This window comes from Glycine max, chromosome 10 (genome assembly GCF_000004515.6).
Source record: "Glycine max cultivar Williams 82 chromosome 10, Glycine_max_v4.0, whole genome shotgun sequence".
NCBI lineage: Eukaryota > Viridiplantae > Streptophyta > Magnoliopsida > Fabales > Fabaceae > Glycine > Glycine max.
In genome coordinates this window covers 39,631,141-39,653,986 of record NC_038246.2, presented here as the reverse complement: position 1 = coordinate 39,653,986, position 22,846 = coordinate 39,631,141, and the positions used below count along the sequence as shown (strand labels likewise).

Below are 22,846 nucleotides of genomic sequence, written 5' to 3'. Positions count from 1 at the left end.
ATCCATGCATGCAAACGATAAATTAGCCCAATTAATAACAAAAAAAATTGCTCTATTCCCCCGTAACTCTCAAGTCTCAACTCCTATCATCACTCATTAGAGACACCAATTCCTCCTCTTCCTTTCTTTTCCATCTCCATATCTTCTTGGGGATCACCAAAAAGATCAATTCCTCCTCCTTACATCTTCACATCGTCGTGGGGTACACCATTTCATCTTTATCGTGTTCTTGCGTACGTTTACTACGGAAAAAGACATCTTGGAAATAAGAAAAATCAGTTATATTCTTTGGAAGTTAAATAATTAGCATCCTATGTTATAACGAATAAATTTATCTTTACCTTTTACTATTTATATACTTTTTCTTACATCATTCAATAATATTTTTATTAAATAATGTTATTTCAAGATATATTTTGTTGAAAGTTTTAATGTTTTATCACATGCGTTATATTTGCAAAATTTTAAATTAATTTATAATTATTATAACTACTTTATTTATATACATTAAAATTAATGAAATATATTTTTAAATATATGAAAATTAAAAAATATTCTCCAAAATTAAAAGGAGATGTTGTCACTTGTCGCATTCTAGATATACAAAAAGGATTATTGAAGAAAATATTACTTGGCGAAACGGTGTTAAATAAATTAAACCGAATTTAAATAACATATCATAAGCAACGGAACGCAATCATGGGGACAAGGAGGAAGCAGGAGTAAAAGAGAAGGCGAATGTTATTATATTATATAACCTCATTGATGAGAGGTTACTCTATGAAACGAATTTAATATTAACATTAAGAATTCATTATTATTTTAGTTCTTGAATCTCAAGGTATGCTTTTTTTTAGTTTCTGAAATTTTAAAATATTTTTTAATTTATGAATTTTGATAAATTATTTTTTAATGTTTGACATAGTAAATTGATATTTTATATCAATTTTTAGTATTTTGTGGTGATTTTTTAATACTTGGGACATTTTTTAAATGCAAATTTAAAATGAACTAGTATTATAATTAATTTTGAAAATAAATCTATTTTCTTACTAAATTGGTTTCAACAACTTTTAACATAAATATATAAATTAGCCTTTGGCATAAAAAATAGTTTTAAACAAAGTTTAATGACTATTTAGTTTCCGAATTTGAGGTGTGTATTTTGTTCGGTTCTTAAAAGTTAAAAATGTTTTTTATCTTAAATTTAATAAATTATTCTTTTTAGTATCTAATATGATAAATTGATATTTTGTGACGGTTTTAAATTTTTATAACTTAATTTTATTTTTTAGTTGCTTGAGTTTATATTTTAAAACCGATACAAAATACTAAAAAATATCATAAAATATTAATTTATTATGTTAGAGGCTAAAACTTTTTAAATTTTATGAATTAAAAAAACACATTCTGAAATTAAGAGACTAAAACAATAATTAAGTTCTAATATTAATATAAAAACAAAAGGAAATAAAGTACTGGCCTGGTCATGGTGTAAAATATCTAATATGCGTTACGTGTAAGTGACTCTGTAGTCTGTCCTGGCAAGATATACATATATTATATATTAATTCCACAAATAATGACATTCACGTACTTTGGAATAAATTTGTATCCTTACGGTCATCTAATTCTAATGAAAGTTTTACGTAACTCCCCTACGAGATTTGTACACTTACTACGGTGCGAGCTTGTGACTGTGAGTTAATTCTGCTCAAAGTCCAAACAAGATAGTTAGTTAGATGAATAGCTGCAAAAATTTCGGGAAATGTTTTTCTCATATACTCACCAATACGAGAGGAACGAAAGGAAGAAAAAGATACACATAGTTAGTTTTTTGTCCTCGTACCATATTTTATGTTTTCAGATTTAATTGTTTTTTCAGTTTATTTTGGTCCCTTACCTTTTACTTATTTATACATAAGAAACTTAATCTTACTAATAATATCTATTATAAAAAATTGATAATCTTAAAAAAATCAGCTTGTTCTTAGACAACGATATTTTCCTTGAACATTTGATGTGAATCTGCCCCTAATTAAAAAGTCGGTAATGTACTGTGTGAAACGCTTGCGGAAAAGAGCCAAATCAAGGATATGAGTCCAAACTTAGTGAGATTTCCTGCAAGAAAAAAATGAACATATTTGACTCAACCTTATTTGAACATAAAGGGTAGAGAGAATCATTGTTCAAAAAAGTAGCTTTGTCTAAGTAAACAGTTCCTTTTAACAAGCCATAGAATAAAAGACATCTTAAGAGGATTGCTCAGTTTCATATAACAAAACACCAACTAATTATAAACTTGACACGTCTAATGTATTCATAGACTTTGTCAATAAGTAATTGTTCATTGGTATTCGAAGATTGAATCCTCTTTTTGTCTCTTTGTGGAAATAATATAATCTTATGATAGTTAGTTAGATGAATAGCTGCGAAAATTTAGGAAAATGTTTTTCTCATATACTCACCGATACGAGAGGAACGAAAGGAAGAAAAAGATACACATAGTTAGTTTTTTGTCCTCGTAACATATTTTGATTTAATTGTTTTTTCATTTTATTTTGGTCCCTTGGCTTTTACTTTTTTCAAGGTAGTTTAATTTGTAATATTTGGCTGCATTTGATTGCCAAAATTGTTAATCGTGGTAGCTTTTTACTGTTATAACTTATAAATAACAAATTAAGTGCAGACAAAAAAAAAGTAACAAATTAAGCGCCACAATTGAGAAATTAAACTAAATTCATATCAATAAAAGAAAAATAAAAGATGAAAATGAAATGAAAAAAAGTTAAAGAAAAAAAATATGGGTGAGAAAAAGAAAAACCGAATCTTTCTCTTATGGTTGTCTTTCCTTTTGTAATAATGCCATCGCCACAAAAGTTGCGATCACATAAGCTTATCTGCATACTCTCTGATGCCTCAATGAGAAAGGAAAAAAGAAGTAAAAAAGGAGAATAAATTATTACATGACAACCTGGATTTGTCCCGATATACATATTGATTTATATATCCTTGATAACGAAGGGACATTGATGATCCACAGTAGCATAATCTACAACCAGAACAATCGTGTTAATTTCTTACTTTTCCATTCTGTCTTGTTTCTTTTCAATCAAAGGGGAAGACAAGTAGCACTTACGCTAATTATACCTTTCATCATAATAAAATAGACGATACCATTATAATATATGACACTGATTTCATTAAAAAATGATCATTGAGCAATTGTCTTAGGTAAACGTTACAGTTTATATCAATTTAAACTATATATACTATTTTGTTTTTGTTTTTGTTTTTACTGAATTCGCGTGGCAGTGAAAGACAAGAAGAAAAATTAAGAAAAAGAAGCTCATGAAAAGAAAAGGAGAAATTGACGGGCACAAAGGGTTGCGGATTTGTCAGTCAAGCTCAATATTAGAGTTTCATCAGGTTAGCAAAATCTGTTGAAATTCAAAAAGAAAGGCATGAAAATCATTACTGTTTTTTGGTATTGGATGGCAGTACGAAACACAAACAAGAACAATGGCAGTGGGATCAGTAAGACTTCTATGTCACCCTGGACCACTCAATTGGGCCCAAAACTATCTACCATCATGACGTTACTGGTAATCTAGGTTTGGCCCAACACTGCTTAAGCACATGGACTAATTGTTTTCCTATGTTTATGTACTGATGTAGACATTCTCAACACAACTTGCAAAGATTATTTTTATCTCCTAATTTTAAATACTCTATTAATACTTCTTATTTTTCTTTATCTCTCTTTCTCAATCAACATTATAAATCCTACCATACCTATACTTTTCTCTCTCACTGTCATAAAACATTTTTCTATTTCGAATATAAAATAGATGTAATACATTACAATTTATGCAATTATTTATTTAATATGAAAGTGTATCAATTATTAATTTAGTTATCGAAACTTTGAATAAATCTAGGCAATTGTTTTTATCTTTAAGAAAAGGATGTTTGTTTTTCCGATTCAACCAAATTCAAACATACCGCCGTAACGGGTGAATTTTAGCAAAAATAAAATAAATTTAGTTGTTAAGTGTAGGCTAGCTAGGTGTTGCTGATAGGATCATGGACCACCCAACATATATACTCGAGTTGTTTTATGTATGCAGAGCAGACACACTAACATACATTGTCGAAGGAGCAACTGTTTACCGTGTCGCTTTCTTGAAGAGAAAAGAAAAGATGTCTAAAATCTCAATGAAAAATAAGACGAGTCAAAGAAGAGAGCTCAGGTTGAACAAAGAGCAAAGTGCCAGTGCTATGAACTTTTGCATATAATATTACTGTAGTGGACAAGAAATTATTGGGTGATATTGGAGTATCACGTCATCTATGGTCATGGATTGCCTAATAATTTTTGTGGACAGTTCAATGCCTGTCATCATTACTAATCTGCTGTTGATATTGAGTATTGACAAATAGATATGTTCACCTATGGTATTAAATATTTGCAGTTCTACTTGTGTTGAGAGCAATACTACTAGTATTAGGAACAAATGGGCAAAATGACTTGAAGGAGTTTGTTTTACAAACTTATTTCTAAAAGGATTTTTTTTGAAACATTTTATTTAGGGGGTCTATTTTTTAAGGTTTTGGAAAAGGTTTCGTCATTTCTGTTGTGAAACACCTTGTGTCGTCATTCCTATCAACACATCGTCTCTGTGCATGTCAGTCACAAATTATTCACGTGTGTCATGTGGGTTTCGCTATCACCATTAGCGAAATACACTGCATGCATATTACACCATGTCCATCCATGCATGGCATGTCGACATTTCTCATCTAGCATGGGTTTCGCCGACACCATTGACGAAACGCGTGCCATGTGTCCGGTTTCGCCAGCTCCATTGGCGAAACGTGCATGAATCCGTGTCCACATGGGTTTCGCCAGCACCATTGGTGAAACACATGCCACCCATTTTCTAGCTCGCCTTTTCAGAAGCTGCAGTGGTTGAAGCATAGCCTTTTTAGAAGCTTTTCAGAAGGTGCAGTTGAGCCTTTATTCTTTTGAAGGTGGGAGGGATGACGATAATTTAAATTTCGTCCCCCACCCTCTTCCCCTCCCCTTTATATGACCCTTCTGTGTGTGCAGAATACACACACTTAAAAAAATTATTCTGTTGGTGGTGGTGGGAAAAGCTTCAATTCCGGTTCAAGAGTTTCTACTTTTTCGACCTTCAAACAAATTATTCCGCTGGTGATGGTGGACAAAGGCTTCAATCCGGTAATATGACTTCAATTTTGATATTATTGTTATTGAACAATAATTTATTTAACAGTAAAATTTATATTTAATTTTTATATTATGTAAAACTTTCTTTTTAAGTTAAAAGCAGTTACATTTCACGCGAATAATATGTGTTTAATTTTTCGTAGTTATTTTAGTTAGTAATTATATTTAAAATAAAATATAATTGAATTCAACAATTAAATCATAAATAATATTAGGTAGGTGTGTTTAATTTTTCATAGTTATTTCTAGTGTAAAAATAAACTAATCTTATTTGTTATAAAAAAAATTATAGATAATATTAGCTAGGTGTGTTTAAAAAATATGTTTAGAAATGATTAATTATAAACAGTTAAAATTAGACTGAAATTTTTTCTCATGTTATAATTTTTTATATTTTTTAATATTAATACTAATTTTAATTGAGGTGTTGAAATTGCAATCCTCTAAGAGTGCATTCCCATAAGTCTTAGGACGGATATTTGATATTAATATTATGTTTATTTAAATATAATTGAATATAAATATGTTAATTTTTTATGATTAGCTCTGTAACCAAACATTTGAACAATATCTCAATCTTAACTACCAAGTAAGCACAATAAAGATATGCAGCGCACTTTCATTATACAATGGTTTCCTTCGTGTATTAATTGTGTGGGTTGTTTGTTTATTTTCAAATTCTTCGTGTGTTGAGTTAGAAGACATGATTAATATGATTTAGAAAAAAGCATTATCAAGAAATGAAAAATTCGTTGGATGAGTTTTTTCTTTAACTAGTTCGGAGAGGAAAAGGTTAACTCAATTTTTGCTCTAAAATCTTTTAATTTGACCCTATTAACAAAGCAGTAGTGGATACTTGCGAAAGATGATGAAAAATTAGTTTTTTTAACAGAAAAATAATATTAGAAAAAAAAATTATATTTTTTCGTAAGAGTACTCATACTTTTTACATTTTATTTTAATTTTAAAAAAAAATATTTTAATTTTTTAAACTAAACACATCCTATATATAATTTTTGTGCATATATTGAATTTAGCTTTTATAATATTTATTGTGTTATTATTTGTTTAGCTTCTTTGGATGTATTTTAATTTATTTGGTATAATATATTTATCGTGTCATTAATATTTTATATATATATATATATTTAATTTAATTTGTATGTATGTACTTAATTTTATTATATTGTCTACATATTTTATTTTGCAGTATTAATGACATCTTCTTGATCATGTTCATCAAATATAAAAATTAAATCTGATGGTGACGTGTCGTGGATGTAAGATAAACATGTTTCACAACATATTTGGAATGAGGAAGAAGATAGAAAATTACACATTAGACAAGTTATCCCCACCTATCAAGGTCAAGAATAAATATCAGACGAAATTATTCCTCTACTTCGACAATCTGGTTTTGACTAGATTATGAAAATGGGATATTTAAAAATAAATATGGTATTAATTAGCGGCTTGATAGAAAGATGGAGGCTAGAAACACATACTTTTCTACTTTTCACATGAGATGTGGAGTGTGTACTGTTACTCTTTAAGATGTATTTGTTTTATTAGGTATCTGTGTGGATGAGTCACCATTAACTGGTCCAACAAACCTTAATTGGGCTGATTTATGTGAAGAATTGTCAGGGTTATACCAGAAGAAGGTGAACTTCAAGGTAGTATAATTAAATTAAGTTGGCTGGCTCAGCATTTTCCACAATTAAATAACCATGATGACAACTTACAAGTAGAAAGGTTTACCCATGCATGGATCCTAAGATTCATTGGAGGTGTTTTATTTGTTGACAAAAGGCAGTAGCAAAGTTTCGGTAAGGTATTAGAGAGTGCAACACGTATTCATGGGGAGTTGTCGTACTTGTTTATTTATATAGAGATGTGCAACGTCATCAATTATAAAATTAAATCAATTGGATGTATGTGCGTGTTAATACAAATGTGAGCATGAGAACGATGTACAACTTTGACTCCAAAGAGGACTCTTCCACTGATAGAAAATAAATCACTTGGACACATGTTAGTCGTTTAAAAAATTAGATTTGATTTTAAAATAATTAATAATGTAAGTTATGTTAATTTATAATTGTTTTTAGGTGGCTGCGACGGGAAAATCAACATATTGGTAATGATGATTTGATACTTTTTCGTCGCAAATTAGATATTATGAAACGACATGAGGTAAGAACATTTAAATGTATTACTTAAATAATAGATAATATGTCATATTTCACTGAAATTAAACAAAATTGGAATTATATGCAATTTGTGTGGGAGCCTAACTCAGCAAATGTTATCTCAGTGTTGCCTCCAATTTTTTTAGTTGGGAGTGTAGCGTGGTGCGCGGTGGTGCCACTAATTTGTTTCCAAGTTATTTAATGGTACCAACCTGATAGAGTGTTGAGACAATTTGGAATGCAGCAACCAATTCTACGGTGTCCTTCACAGCCCTTTAATATTCATGGCATAACATTGAAAGGAAAACATGATGAAAATTGGGGCCAATTGTTAGGCTCAATGATCGATCAATGGAACAATCGAGCTGATTTTAGGGTCGACGGTTATGCTTGACAAGAAGACTTATTGGGCTTTAACTCCGACTATATGGTGTGGTATAGGCAAAAAACGAAGATGTTTGTTGACCCTAAAAATGCAAACACAGCTACACTGGTATTTTTAATTTTTTTCCTTCATATTTAAGTTCAAATTATTTATGAAATTTGAGTCCATGAACTAAAATAATTAATAATTGCAGACTGAAGTTGCAGAGACATTATAGTACGGTGTCTCCACAAGGGAGAAATACATGGACAGTGGATGATCTAGTGCCGTATGTGGAGAAAATAACCATTTTATCTGAAGAGCAAGAGAGAATAATTGAACCTCTATCACATGGTCCAGCAACAGAACATGAATTTACAGTCCAAGAGTTTAATATTCTCCAATCAAGTGTTCAAACTCAGGACACAGCCAGACGAAGGGAGAGGCTGTTGAAGCGGAACCATATTTGTATCCACAGATGGTAGAGCGTGGCCATGAAATGTACTACGCACCACCAACATTTGCTCAGTATCCGACACAGATGTATCAGTGTCCATTCGAAGCTCACCAAGTGATACTTCTTCAAGCGATCATTCATTAGGTGGTGTTGCGGAGACATATCCCAATTTTTCATGGCCTACTATGACCTATTCACAGCAACATGATGCTTCAATTCCAACACCTAATGCCCCATTAGGTACTCAATGGAATGTACCCGGAGTAATACCTAATATAGATGAATTATTAGGTATTGATTTACGTCACCAATTTTCTGCTGAGGCTGATCAAGTTGAAGAAGGGAGACAAGCACGAAGATGGGAACGTCCGTGCGGCACATCCTCACGTCATCACAGACATCATGACGATTGATTTTCATATTAGTATTTAAATATTGTATTGTATGCTTTTTATTTAAATTTTAGACTTCTATCATCGTTTGTTATGAATATTAACCAATTGATGCAGTTTATGTCACGCACAAAAATATAATAATAAGTAAGTTAAAAAACAAACTGATGATGGATAGCTACCATTTCATTCAAGTAGACAAACAAAATACATAAATCAATTAATTTAACAACTTTCACATTTAGATTGCATTGGACATCGACGTTGTTGTGTCCTTCTCTTCCACATCTATTATATTTTTGTCGGTGCTCAGATGGTTCGAACCAATCTATCTCATTCCTTATCCTTGTTGATTTTGGCCTACCTTTCACACGAATTGTAGTTCATGCTCACGTAACCACAAGTAGCAATAATGTGTGAACATGGATATTGAAGTCCAGAATACTTTCCGCATTGACAATAATGGTCATTCAATTTAATTGTTCGCTTTTGTCCACCACGTTGCGTTATAGGATTGAAGGTCTCCTTTACTTCAAACTTTGTCGAGTGGATATCGTAGATGCGGACGATGTGCGAACAAGCTTGTTCTTGATTTTTTCGAAGTTCTTTAACAACCTTAGAACAATATACTTGTCCTTCATTTAATTGTCTTTGGGCTTGACGACCACGATCAACAAAGTATTTTCGACACCTACTATATGTTGATTTCACCAAAGCTATTATCGGTATGTTGCGACAATCCTTCAATACCTTATTTACACATTCTGAGAGGTTGGTTGTCATGTGACCATATCTATGTCCTTCTTCGTCATAAGCCATGCTCCATTTTTCCTTTGAAATGCAATCAATCCATGTTGCTATGGCTGAACTCAATTGACGAAATTTTTCTAAATTTTGATCAAATGTATGCTTGCAAGGAGTGTAGGTTGCATGCATAAAATTAGTTAGCAACAACAATTTTAAGTATATATGATACATAAATTAACATCATATTAGAAATTAAATCTTACCCAATTTTTTCAACATTTCTTTTTGTTTGACATTGTTGAATTTGCGATTGAAATTGCTTGCTATGTCAGACGCAGTAAACATGATAAGCGTGGGAAGCTTGTCAACCAAGTGTTTCGTTAACAACAATAGACTTTATACTCACATGATGATCAAATATGAGACAAATACCATTTTTATTTGTCACGTGTTCACGCAAGTGTGCCAAAAACCATGATCACGCTGTTAACGTTTCACCTTCGACTACAGTGAATGCTAGAGGAAGAACACCACCATTTCCATCTTGTGATGTGGTTATTAACAGGGTCCCACGGTATTTCCCGTGTAAATGTGTGCCGTCAACTTGTATGATTGGCTTACAATAATTAAAAGCCTCTTTACATTGACCGAAAGTCCAAAATACTCTATGAAACTAACAGTGTTCACGACTCACCCTATTCCCAACAATAAAATCGTCATGCAGTATTTGAAAATAGGATCCAAGAAAATTATTTTGCATGTGTTTTAGCCACGATGAAAGTTTGGCATATGACTCTTCCCAATCGCCATATTCAATTGCAATCACTTTTTGTTTCGACATCCATGCTTTTTTGTACGAAACCTTATAGGCAAATTCATTGTTTATCCTTTCTTGAATCAAAGAAACTTTTATTGATGTATCTTCTCTAATCATGCCTGTTAATAAAATAAAAAATTTTAAATAACCAAAAACGCAAAAGTAGGATAATATGAACATAAAAAACGTACCTACTACACAAGTGACGATTAAATCTGAATCAAGTTTGTCATGATCTTGTGTCATACTCATATTCAGACATGTGTGTGGTCCATCCCATTGTGTCACTTTCCATGAATAAGTTTTTTTAGATAAAATTGTCCTCATATAAAAAGGTCAAGGACACTCTGTGTGTTTTTATTCGGGCAACAAACGATATATTTGTGTGATTTGATTTCAAGAACTTTAAAACTTTGATGCACCTTTATAACATATTGTTTCAATGCATTTTTTACCGCATCTTTACTATCAAAATCCATACCAACATATAATTCTTGCCTAACATTAAAACTGGATGACATCTCCAAACTACAAATGTCCTCCTCATCAGGATGACTCCAATTGATATTGTTATAATGCAAAACATCATTCCAAAATGCATTTTGAATTCCTTCTACACCTAATACTTAAAAAATTAAAATTCATGTCAATATCACCAAAATATTTATTTACCATTAAATACAAATGTTATAAATTGATTAATGTATTCAACTATTTTTTAATTTAATTAAATATATCTATTCTTGGTTGAACAATTGTAACTGGTTCAACCATGTGGGTGACTTCATCATGTGTATCAGATATACCATCAACACTATCATCTTCATCTAAAGACTCTCAACGTATGAATTAGACACAAAATAATCATCATCATCTTCATCTTCATCATCATCTAAATTGCTTACATTTCTTGGCGGTTCCTACTCATTATTAGATAAATTATTTCCACATGATCTAACAGAATTTGTAGAATGAAACGCAGAACCACCAGTAACATCTTTTTCTATGTACAATTCTATAATTGACATTTGTTTTTGTTGTCGAAAACTTTCGATCATAGTTTCAACTTCTTCGTCATCACAAATTTGCAACGCAACATATTTTCCTGAAACTATAAATTTGTAGCTTATAGAAGAAATAATTTCATTATTTTCTAACCTTACCTTATCTCTATTTTTTTATTCAAAGCATTATAACTTATTCCACGATTAATCTGAATTGCTTTTTTACTGCCTTCACCATCATTCTCTTCATATACCTTTCCATTGAAATATAAGATTGCTATAACATAATTCATCACATACCAAAATATAACTACAAAAAAAATATTATAAATAATTAATCATAACATCAATAACTTTAAAATAAAATAATCTAATTCTAAAAAATACTAGTTCAGTTAAACTTGAGATTAAATCTTAATTCTACAAAAAAAAATTTGTAAATGATGTCAAGATTTAAAAAGGAGAGATACGACAAATATTAAAATGAGAGACATACCGAGAAATAACAAAACTTGAACTGGGGAGGCAATTTCCAGTAAGCAAATTTCCAGCCAGAAGTATATAACCGCAATTAGAAAACTAGAAAAATCTTGAATGGAGTGTGTTTATTCTGCACCACATGTTGTTATATAAAGGGGAGGGGGAGAAGGTGGGGGAGTTGGATTAATTTCAACTAAAGAATCTACGCCTGCAACCCACCTGCAAATTCTGAAAAGGCTAGATGTTTTAATAGCCACAACGGCTGCCTATGGAAGCACGTGAAATGGAAACACATGCATGTGTGTTTCGCCAATGGTGATGGTGAAACCCATGCTGGACACGCTGGTATCATTGACGAAACCCATGCTGGATGGCTTGCATGTATAGGCATGGTGTAACGGTATGATGGAAGGATGCAGTGCAGTGTGTTTCGCAAATGGTGATGGCGAAACCCACATAGCACACGTGAATAATTTGTGGCTGACATGCACAGTGATGTTATGTCAATGGGAATGGCGACATAAGGTGTTTCGTCAACAGGAATGGTGAAACCCTTTGCAAAACCCTAAAAAACAAACCCCCCAGGAAAAATGTTTCAAAAGAAACCTGTTTTGGGAATAAGTTTGTAAAAAAAAACCCCTTTAGGTCATTTTGCCGAACAAATGCAACAGCACTGATTGTTTGTCACATGACCAAGGTACAATTTTGTTATTTGCTGCAAACGTAACAAATCCATGATCCTTCGTATGGTTTTGCATCTCGTTCGAGAATGCTTCAAATTGCTTCTGAATTGAGGCCATGTGAGTGAGTTTGTCTGATAAATGCTGTATCCCACAAACTTGACTAAACCCCTGCTGCTTCAGTCAGGGATAGTAGGATTGGTTTAGTTATAGCTAATGCCATGCAGTTCCTAAACTACAATCAGATCCAATTCGCTTGATATGTTCTGAGAAATACATTTTAAAAGTTGGATTCACAAATTGATGATTGATTTCTTTGCCCGCTCCCTGAAATGCAGAAATGTTTAAAGGATTAAAGCTTTGCCCTGCAGCTGAAAAACCAGAAAACAAAATATGCTTGCTCATCGCCTATCTCATAATTTGTGTGTCAAATTAACTTATTTGTTTGATAAATATGGTTCAGTCTTTTATCTTGGCTACTCGTTGATTTAGGCTGTTGAGGGAAATAGTGTCAGCCTTGTGAGTGACCGTCTTAATTTTTCAATTATATGAAACATGAAACATTACACGCGCACACACACATGGAATATCATTTTAATTTTACAAAAAATTAATTAATAAATAATTGTATTTTATTGTATGGTATTAACTTTTTATATTATTATAGCAGTAAGAAAAACTTTTTATTACAACTTTTTAATTCTTAAATATTTATAGATATTCACTTTTCATATGTTTGTTCGTTAATAAAAAGAGAAACATACGATAGAAGAGTTACCCCTTTTCATGCACTATTACCAACCCTGCACGGATTTGAATATGATAAGTGGTAGTATTTTGTAAACTACATTTTTCTTTTACATAGGAACTGGTTTAATTTGAGAGAAAATTGTTTCAGTTTATATTTTTACAATCAATTAAAAAAATATTACCTGATTTCTTATTTTTAAATGTTTTTTATAAAAAAAATGAAAGCAATACTCTATCCTTTTCTTGTATCTATGGTTTTGGTTAGCAAATTGTTTTCATTTGTCATTATAAAAGTTTAAATTAATATATTAACTACGCCCTTATCTCAATAAAAGTTCTCTAAGTTATAATTTTGTAATTCTAAAAAACATTAATTCCAAAGATGGTGGAAATGTTAGAGGAGCAATGAGAAAGAAATTATTAATAAAAAATGATTGGAAAGAAATACAAATTATGATACTCATCCAAAGTATATCACCTAAAGTATATATCACCCAAAGTAGTAATAACAAATATTCTTTTAGGAAAAAAATATTAATTATATTAGTGAATATATGTATTATTTATATAAAAAAGTATATCTAAGCTTGTTAGATAATCATTTTAAATTTTAACAGTTAACACCAACCACATACTTGACATAAATGATAGTAATTTGTGTCTTTAATCAATTGATCCATAATTAGAATCTGGATTCATCTTTAGGTATAAAATAGATCAGGAGATTATCTATTTTGTATGTACATCATGTGTGTGCTCATAATCTCAAAGAGGAATATTACTTATTATTTTAAACAAGAACGACTTTAAACCAAAAATTATAATAAAAAAAAATAGTATGCACATTAATATCATTTTTTATGGCACACATAAATATCATTAGTTAGCCTTACCGCATTTAAATATTTGCATAGCAGAACTACATAATGATCCACATGTTTAACTGTTTAAGAAAGTCCAGCCACTTAAATTTTCACCCACCCCAACGGCATATTCTTTCCCCAACATCGCAACATGTGAATGTCCTTTGAAGGGTAAAAAAAAATAAAAATCCCACTACCACAGGCACATTGGTGTGGTGTGGTGTGGTGCTCTAAATTCTAAAATAAAGGCTAATCAACCATTGGAAACGTGAACTTAGGGCAACCGTTACTTTATAAATAAAACATGCACACATGTCCAGAAGACAATAACATAACTGTTTTCCTCAGACTCAGACCTTATTCTAGCCTATTATTCCAAAAGAGAACAATGAGCGTAGCAGTAGTGAACAGCTTCACCATAACCGAGTTCGTAAATGACAAGGCTAAGTTTGACGGTTTCGTGAACGAATGGTTTGCGAGGATAGATGAGAATGGCGATGGGAAGCTTTCGCGTGACAAAATCCGAGGGAGGTTAGGGATGCTTCTGCCTTTCGGTTCGGAATCGCCGCCGCAGCAAGAGAACGAAGAGATATTCAAGAGGTTCGATGAAGATGGGAATGGTGCACTTGATCTGAATGAGTTCAAGGCCTTAATGACTGAGATTATGAATGCCGCTGCTCGTAGCATTGGTGGCTCTCCCGTCATTGTTGTTCTTGGAAAAGATAGCTTGCTCATGAAGGCTGTTCAACATGAATTGGCAACACCGTCTTCTCATTCTTAGTCTTTTTTTTTAATCTGGTTCTTTTACTTAGATTTCTTCCTGTTATTTTTTGTACGTTTTATTGCATTTGCTATGGCTATACACCTATAAACAATTGAATTGTTGTCGAGGGAGTTTATTTGATTTGGGTCTTGCAAAGTTCAATTTTTGGTTTTGCTCTGAAATTATTATTAACAATTGCGGATCTGGTGATTGTGGTTCAATACTCCTGACAGAGATTTTCCTAATTAACTATTGGAAGAAAACCATGCCTTGGTCGATCGTGTTTGAACTTAATTTGAAGTACGGTGGAAAAGGGTAAATTAGCTTTAATGAAAAGCAGGGACTACTTTGGGACGCTAATTCGGTATAATTTCAAGATTTGAAGCATAATTTTGGCTGCAAATCTGTTGGACGAATAAATATCTTTAGGAGAAGATAAATTTTATTTGTATAATTTTTTCATATTTTCCAGTACAGTCAAAAAATAAGAAGAAAAGAAAGAAACATAAAAAAAGAGAGAAACTTGAGATAAGATTGGTCAAATGAATAGAAATAAAAGAGAAAATAGTGTTACAAAAGTTCTACAAAAAAAGTATTTTGTGAATAATAGAAAGTAATGTTGCTATTTTGTACAAAAGAAAAATCCACACCAACACATCACAAATACATGTATATATTTGATTGGTTATATGTAAAAATTATATAAAAAAAAGAAGTTAAATTTAGATATTTCACAGAAGCCACCGTGAATAGTTTATATATAATTGTTCCTCATAATTTTATACTACTATTTAATCACTAATATCATCTAATCACAAATTTGATATGATTTTAAAGATAATTATTTTTAAAACTAATAAAGTTGTCATACGTAGTAATTTGTGGAGAGAAAATTTCTGACTTAGAGCGACATGAGTAAATTAACTCCCTATCCCAGGGATGTTTTTCACAAGAATTGAGTCAGGGTGTCCCTCCTCATGAAGTATCTCCCTCGACACACTTTTAATTGCGCACTTGGCACACTTTCGCTGGACCAAACCCTTTGGGTGTATAGGATAGAATGACAGTAAATTTCCTTTCTTCTATTTGTTTTCATACAAAACAGTATTTCTCAATAGGAAGTTTCACATTTAAATGTTGTATGAATATAACATTTTACAGGAGGGATCGAAAATGAATATAATGTTACATATTTTGGTTTGCAAGCAATTTGCTTATAAATTAAAACCAACCATGAATTTAAATAGATATTATAATCAAGCAATTTACTTGTTATGCAAATAAAACAACAGTTAAAACTATTGATATGGATTTTTTTTTATATAAATTTAACACTCTATAATCTATATGTCAGCTGTTTAATAGAAAAAACTGGATAATGTGAAAAGTCAGTTGTCTTCTCGCCTCCCTTTGCTTCCGTGCGAAAACATATGGCACGATCATTTTATGTCCAATGCTTCTGATATTCAAAGTTGAAACATTATAAATAGGATTTATGACATTTCATTTCAAGCTAGGGAACTGAGAAGGTAGTAATCAATAACAAAATAAAAACGGGTCATGGCATATATAATTGTTAATTCGAATGACTTGGAAAGTTGCAGACCCCCAGTGCAACCCAGCTCACGAGCATACATACTACGAGGGACAAAAGGCTTTTGAAGCCTTGTCAAAGGCGCAATTCAAGGAAACCAACAAACTGTATTTGAAAGGCTAACACATAAAAGCCTCGTATTCTCCCTCTTTTTCTCTTTTAATATCAAACAAGCCTTGCTTTCTCATTATTACTTCTACACTTTTGCCAACATCTCAAAAGAAGTCACAACTCACAACCTTAAACATTGAACACAAGTCCAACAAAATTTCCCCCCAACACACATAAAACCAATAACACACACTGACACACTCCTCTCCCATTATCGATACTAAAACAACCTAACCATCCATCCAAAGTCCAAACAGACGAACATTAACTACATGGTTTGAGAAAAACACACACACACACACACGTCCAAGAAGGAACAACAAACAACACAACATGATCCCAGCTTGTTTCAGCCAACCCAACACACCTTCAAGCTCAAGCATCACTCAAGTGCCACAAAACCTAGTAACCTGCATATACCAAACTCAACTTTGCAACTCTTCCACGTACCTTACACTCACCTGGTGCAGAACCCTTCTCTCTCACTCCTTAACCATTTATGCACCTCACACCTTCTCCATCACCATTCCTCTCAACCCTTCAACCTTCTCCTTCTTCCGAACTCGACCAGAATCCAAATCCATCTACCTCACTCGCCCCCACAAACGTTCTCAGAAAATCAAACTTCACTGGGACTTCTCTGAAACACTTTTTAGTACTCGAAACTCAGCTGAGCCTGAGTCATGCTTCTACCTTGCTATCTGCTGCAATGGAAGGGTTGAATTCTTTCTGGGTGATCTTGTTCTTGGTCTTCCCGTGCAGCTTTCAACTCACCAACCCAGTGACCAAACTCTTGTGTCGAGAAGAGAACATGTGTTTGGAAGCAAGAGTTACGTGTCCAGGGGCGAGTTCATGGGTTCAAAACACGAATTAGAGATTGAATTGTGCAGTGGAGAAGAACTGAGAGTGAAAGCGGATGGTCAAGTTTGTTTGGTGGTGAAAAGGCTGGCGTGGAAATTCAGAGGCAACGAGAAAATATTCATTGATGGCGTTGAAGTAGAGTTCTACTGGGACGTGTTGAATTGGGTGGTTAATAGTGAAGATGGCAATGGCAACAATGGCCATGGTGTTTTTGTGTTTCAAGTAGGTGATGGTGGTGCTGTGTGGCCTGAAATGGTGGGTCCAGAGAAGAAGTTAATGAAGAAGAGGTTGGTGGGACCCACTATGGCACCATCGATCTTCAGGACATCGCCATCGAGCTCCAGTGTGTTGCAGTGGGCGGAGGAGAGCAGTGATGGTGGCAGAAGTTCGTGCTCTTCATCTACAAGGTCATGTGGGAGTAGTAATGGTGGCTTCTCTTTGTTGCTATATGCTTGGTGGAGAGACTAGAGTCTGAAATTTTGGAACTGGATTAGTTCATTGTTCTTTTCCACATTCATTATTTCACTTGTGATTATTGATTTTTAACTTCTATGTTTCAATTAATTATTGAAACTATTGTTTTCATGGGGTTTCAACTTTGAATTGCTCTGAATTGGAGAGCAGTTTCTTGTATACTTGCCTGTCTCTCTTGTACAGTTATTTATCTTAAGTTTGTCTTCAAGTAGTAGGAACAAAGTAGTTACATGGTTATCCATTTCTTGCCCTCTAACAAAACTGTGGAACTTCATGGTAACACGTAAAATTGTAATGAAGTAATGAGTTATATAAAAAAAATGTATGGCCCATTGCAACAACTAGAGCATAAAGTTTCTGCATGTCTAAACATGATGTGTATCCCCCCAGAAGAATTGTGCTATTTGTGACTGTAATTTAGTTTCACATGGATGAGTTTGAATCTGAACGAGTTGGTTAGCTTATGGTGACTCGTGAGTTGTGAGAAACCAAATTAACAAATGTAAGACAGAGCAAAATTGCAGCCAGGCACTAGTACCGTAACTACCGTTCCACCTTGGATTCTCAGATTAAATAATACCATAGTGTTGTCATAGACTCATAGACCCCATTTAGCTATCATATGGCAAGCATAATACAGATAGAAAGATAACTATACCTTTCTTGTAAATATCAGTATGGTGGTCGGTGGAGATTCTCTGCAACATGACTGCTTTATTTACTACTACCATTTTCTAATATTAAATCAACTAGGTAGGAAAACCTTGAGAAGGCTGGCCATTGAAATCGTAAGCCACATTCTTAGAGATTGCAACCCCAAATATGTGTTTCATCCAACAATCTTCTGTGCTAAATGAATTCAAATGAACCAACTCTCACATGACTTCCATCCTAGCTTGAACTCCTTGGAATCTATATTGCTATATATGGGATATATTTTGGTCAAAAAGTAACTACAAAGCCTTCTCATAATTCACAAATGCAACTAAAAGATGGTCTACTAAGAAGCTACTCATACCAAATCTGGAGATGGGCTATTAGCCTGTTTGAAAGGAGAAATTTCATTTTGAACTATAAAGACACTAGTAAAAGGTAAAGGTAATCTTGAACTTGATGGCAGTGCTGCAGTAGTCAGAGATAGTGGAGGGAAATAATAATGTAGTGTCACAGAAAAATTGGTTGTGCTAACAGCACTATGGCGCTGAACTTATGGTCTAGAGATGCTCTAATCTAAAGACTATCATTGTAATTTAATCTCACCCCATCATTATAGCAACAGACGCACTTCTTGTGGGGCAAATGATAAAGCTGATCCTTCAACTGATAAATGGAATTACTCCATACTTATTACAGACTGCAGGCAAGTATAGGCAGTGGAACAGACTTAAACGGAAAAGGGAATCTTTTGCCTGCTCAACTTAATTTAGTGTATTGTCAACAAGAAGTCCGTTTTCTTTTCTTGTGGCTTGCTTTAGGGCAATTCTGCCTTTGATATTTCATGCTTTGTGTGGATATACTAACATTCACTTGAAAAATCTCCCAATTAATGCACCAGTAATAAACACTTTTTTTAGAACATACGTATTCTGCAAATACTCCTAGTTATACTTGCGCCTAGAGGAAAAATAAGCCAGTCATGCAGAAAAACTGATAGGCTAAATGGAATCTTTAACAACTACATAAACTAAGAATCATTATGAAATATCTGTCAGTTAAATTTACCAAGTGACTCCGTTTGAAAGTGCCAACAGAGAGTGACACATGGATAATTTCATGACACTCGATGTCTCAACCACCTGGATTTTTAGACTTAAAGGAGAAAATCTGCAAAACTGCTTCAACTGCAGAAATGTTCCAACTCTCAACATGTCTAACAATCTGTCAAACAAAAAAGTTGCAAACACTAGTTAACATGGATCTCAAATCACATCAATTGGTAAAATGGTATACAGCAGAAAGAAAAGGATGTATTGACTGACTTTGTAATCTTCATTTAATTCATAAACTGTGCTTCCATCGATTGAAATTAGAGGCCTCCAAGGAAGCTTTAAGTTGGTCCTGCATATCAGACCCCCAAAAAGTAAATTAACAAAGAAATTGAGAATCTTAAGTGATGAAAACATGGAATGGAGGCCAGGCATGTAACTTCAAATATCCTCGTAGGCGATGTTTCCTGATTAATAGAGGCATGGACACTTTAAAACTGATGACTATCATACTCGTACCGGGCACCTAACAAACCTAAGGAATGCACAAAGACTATAAAATTGACCACACATCTATGTTGTACCTAATTTCAGAACACTTAAGTGAAGCAAGTAGCAAACTCTTTAGGGATCCTTTTAGCGCTCGCTTTGTGTTAAAGGCAAAAGGATGCCAAATACAGAAATTTATCTATATTCCAGAACATCACTACCATTTTGCTTTAGAAGCATTTTATAATTCTTTGAACAATGCATATATAGAGAGAACCAAAATAATCTTCATTGATTCAACACAGGTATATATGTGCAACATATGATCAAATTGTACAGATAAATTAGCATTATACATGGCAAGATTCAAAATCAAGATAAGGCTAATTCTATCTTTTTTATCAACTCATGAAGCTATTGAACTCTATCTCCATTTGCGGAGTTTTCAGTAACTCCTGAACTGAGGGAATACAAAGTGCTTGAAAATAGAAATGCTGATGTTACACGTTGATGCATATAAGGAGTAGGATAAGCACCTTAGTTTCCAAGATGCCAGCACAAAATTTGTGTCAGAGTCAACATCCTGCATGAAGATGAGCAGAACATGAAGATGTGTTTTTTGAGTAAATAGTGTAGCTCAAGAGGCCAATCTCCTATCAGTTATTGTAGAGACTGATTGAAAGAAACATCCAGCAATAAGGTGTGTATGATTTAAATTAACAGAGTCGTGAGAGTTGTAATATCAGGACTTTCAATTTGCAGAGAAAAACAATACAGGAACGTAATGGAGAAAGATGACTGATAAGCACATATAATCAAAAGAGAGAAACAAATCTTTTTAAGGGTCTAAATCATAACGCAAATGGGTAAGAAATGGTTCAAAGTATCTAGACCATAGGTTCAAAATTAACACATCTGGAACTGAATTACAAGTTTTATAGACAAACTTAAAAAAGCCTCTCCAAGTTGTGTATTATCCTACAAGCCTAAATCTCTCACTCAAGATTTATAAGGAGTGATAAACATTTTGTCTCTCATAAGAGACTATGTCATATTTCTTAGAATCATGTTCCTTCTGCTTGGGTGCATAACCCCTCTAAAAGTTGACCATTTTCTCAATATAACCATGGAGTATCCAAATTCCAAACACAAAAGAACCACATTATGGCAATGGTATGATGCTAAGTCCCATGTCCCCCCACCCCCACCCCCCATTTGTACATTCTTCCAGGTGATACTTGAAGAATCTCTACCTTAGTAACAAAGGGAAATACAGTTTTCTGATTATGAATATGAATAGAATCACTCCTAGTTAATGTGAATCTTCTTAATGTATAATCAAAACAAGTGTAAATGGTTTTAATGAGGAAGATATAAAATACTGCACTTTTCTTTTCCACAAAATAGTTCCTTAGACAAGAGTTCCAACAGAGAGATGGTCTCTTGGTGTAGGTTTCTAGTTTTACAACTAGCAAGTATAAAATGTTAATTTACAGAGAATATCTACCTTATCAATCTTTTGTAGTATAATTGATGCAGAGTCAAAGAAGGGAACAAGCAATTTCAAGTTGCGCGCATATAACTCCCTACCTGTATGACCATGCATGATAGCTTAGTTGATTGTATATTATCAAAGTGATGTTTTCTTTTCTTTCATATTTTTTTTCCATGACAGCAATGAGTAACTCGAGTTGCTGATGAAGAGTAAGCAGGAGAAGAGAAGCCAAGCACAAGAGGAAGGGTAGCATACAAGTTGTTATAGGTGAAAGGCGATAATTCTTACCGCGAAATTTAATAGTTGGGTCTTCAAAGATACAGTTCTCAGCATAAATTGAAGAAGAGAAGTTCCCTAGTTGTCAAACAAAAGTGAGAAATGCGTCCATTAATTTTAGCCGTATAATTCATTTCTGCAAGCACGATCCCGCTTCATCATGCATGCAAAAATTAAGAGACAGATAGCACACCACGAAAAAAACAAACTGATATCATTATCTTATTGGCTAAAATATCAATTTGATCCCCAAATTATATTAAATGTTTCAATTTTAAAAATTTGGAGACCAAATTGATAATTAAGTCTTGTTGAATTAATAAAATAAATGGAAATTAAAAAAAAAAAAAGATGCTACCTGTTACGAAATAAGCGTTGTCGTAATCAGACTTGATGATCCTTAGAACATCATCGACGCTCGAAGCTGGGAATTCAATTTGATCTCTCTGTTTCTCAAGGCTGCATATAACTAAGTGGGAGTGACTCCTTAGAATAGAGCAATTAATAGATAGATAAGTAAAAACAAGGTTGGAGATTGTGTTGGCATGGGCATGGACACCTTGTTTGATGGGAAGAAGGAGAGAAAAGCCTCAAGAGTTCCGTTACCCCGCTCACCGCTATTTTCAATATCTGAGGTGTTTCACTTTCTTTTTCTCTGTTCAAGCATGCATATATCTTCCTCCTATTCAGTGTGTTAGTGTTTGAGCAGTTTTGGACGCCGTGATTCCTTCGAAACTGCAATAGCAACGTCAAAATATAAATCAGAGAAGCAGCAACGAATTTGAAAGTCCGAATTCGCCTCTATAGATATAAATCATATAATAGATTCTTAGTAACTATGTAGTACCTGCTTTTGTAAAGGTTGTAGTGGAGGTGTTCCACTCCAGCAGCATATTTTTGCCATTTCCTATCCTATGTTCATAATTTACATTAATTAAGCTTCTTTGTGTTGCTCCGTTTTCTCTTTCGCAGTACCACCAACGTGGATACACATACATTCGCTCAATTATTTGTGTAATTGATAATTGTGTGGCCAAGGCTTGCTCACTCTCCAAGGGATTTGGATTCATGTTTACG

The 22,846-nt window shown here is 33.2% G+C and overlaps 3 protein-coding genes across 5 annotated transcripts; 2 read left to right on the top strand and 1 right to left on the bottom strand.

Annotated features, from left to right (window-relative positions):
* The first annotated feature begins 14,269 nt into the window (after positions 1-14,269).
* Positions 14,270-14,904, top strand: LOC100787172 (uncharacterized). Its single transcript, XM_003535316.5, has one exon. The coding sequence runs from the start codon at positions 14,305-14,307 to the stop codon at positions 14,779-14,781; it is 477 nt and encodes a 158-aa protein (XP_003535364.2). The 5' UTR covers positions 14,270-14,304; the 3' UTR covers positions 14,782-14,904.
* Positions 14,905-16,055: 1,151 nt separating this feature from the next.
* LOC100306700 (nuclear transport factor NTF2-like domain-containing protein) lies at positions 16,056-22,822 on the bottom strand. Of its 3 annotated transcripts, none has more exons than XR_001382907.3 (9): positions 22,617-22,822; positions 22,329-22,504; positions 22,128-22,228; positions 21,782-21,847; positions 21,506-21,588; positions 20,535-20,581; positions 19,783-19,861; positions 19,526-19,681; positions 16,056-16,222 (listed from the first exon to the last, which is right to left on the bottom strand). XR_001382907.3 is itself a non-coding variant. In NM_001248212.2 (8 exons), the coding sequence occupies exons 1-8, from the start codon at positions 22,671-22,673 to the stop codon at positions 19,592-19,594; spliced, it is 699 nt and encodes a 232-aa protein (NP_001235141.2). In that variant the 5' UTR covers positions 22,674-22,814; the 3' UTR covers positions 19,398-19,591. The 3 variants fall into 3 exon arrangements, 1 of the variants encoding a protein (NP_001235141.2); XR_001382908.3 differs by lacking the exon at positions 16,056-16,222 and adding an exon at positions 17,651-17,800; NM_001248212.2 differs by lacking the exon at positions 16,056-16,222 and having other exon boundaries at positions 19,398-19,681; positions 22,617-22,814.
* Positions 16,501-18,281, top strand: LOC100777551 (uncharacterized). Its single transcript, XM_003536066.4, has one exon. It carries the CDS (start codon positions 16,802-16,804, stop codon positions 17,795-17,797), a length of 996 nt encoding a protein of 331 aa, XP_003536114.1. The 5' UTR covers positions 16,501-16,801; the 3' UTR covers positions 17,798-18,281.
* Positions 22,823-22,846: the final 24 nt, after the last annotated feature.

Coding starts and splice junctions, on each gene's coding strand:
- LOC100787172 (XM_003535316.5), top strand. CDS start 14,305: ATGCACACATGTCCAGAAGACAATAACATAACTGTTTTCCTCAGACTC.
- LOC100777551 (XM_003536066.4), top strand. CDS start 16,802: ATGATCCCAGCTTGTTTCAGCCAACCCAACACACCTTCAAGCTCAAGC.
- LOC100306700 (NM_001248212.2), bottom strand. CDS start 22,673: ATGGCAAAAATATGCTGCTGGAGTGGAACACCTCCACTACAACCTTTA. Junction 21,589..21,781: donor CCCAACTATTAAATTTCGCG/GTAAGAATTATC, acceptor ATGGTCATACAG/GTAGGGAGTTATATGCGCGC. Junction 20,582..21,505: donor TACTACAAAAGATTGATAAG/GTAGATATTCTC, acceptor ATCTTCATGCAG/GATGTTGACTCTGACACAAA.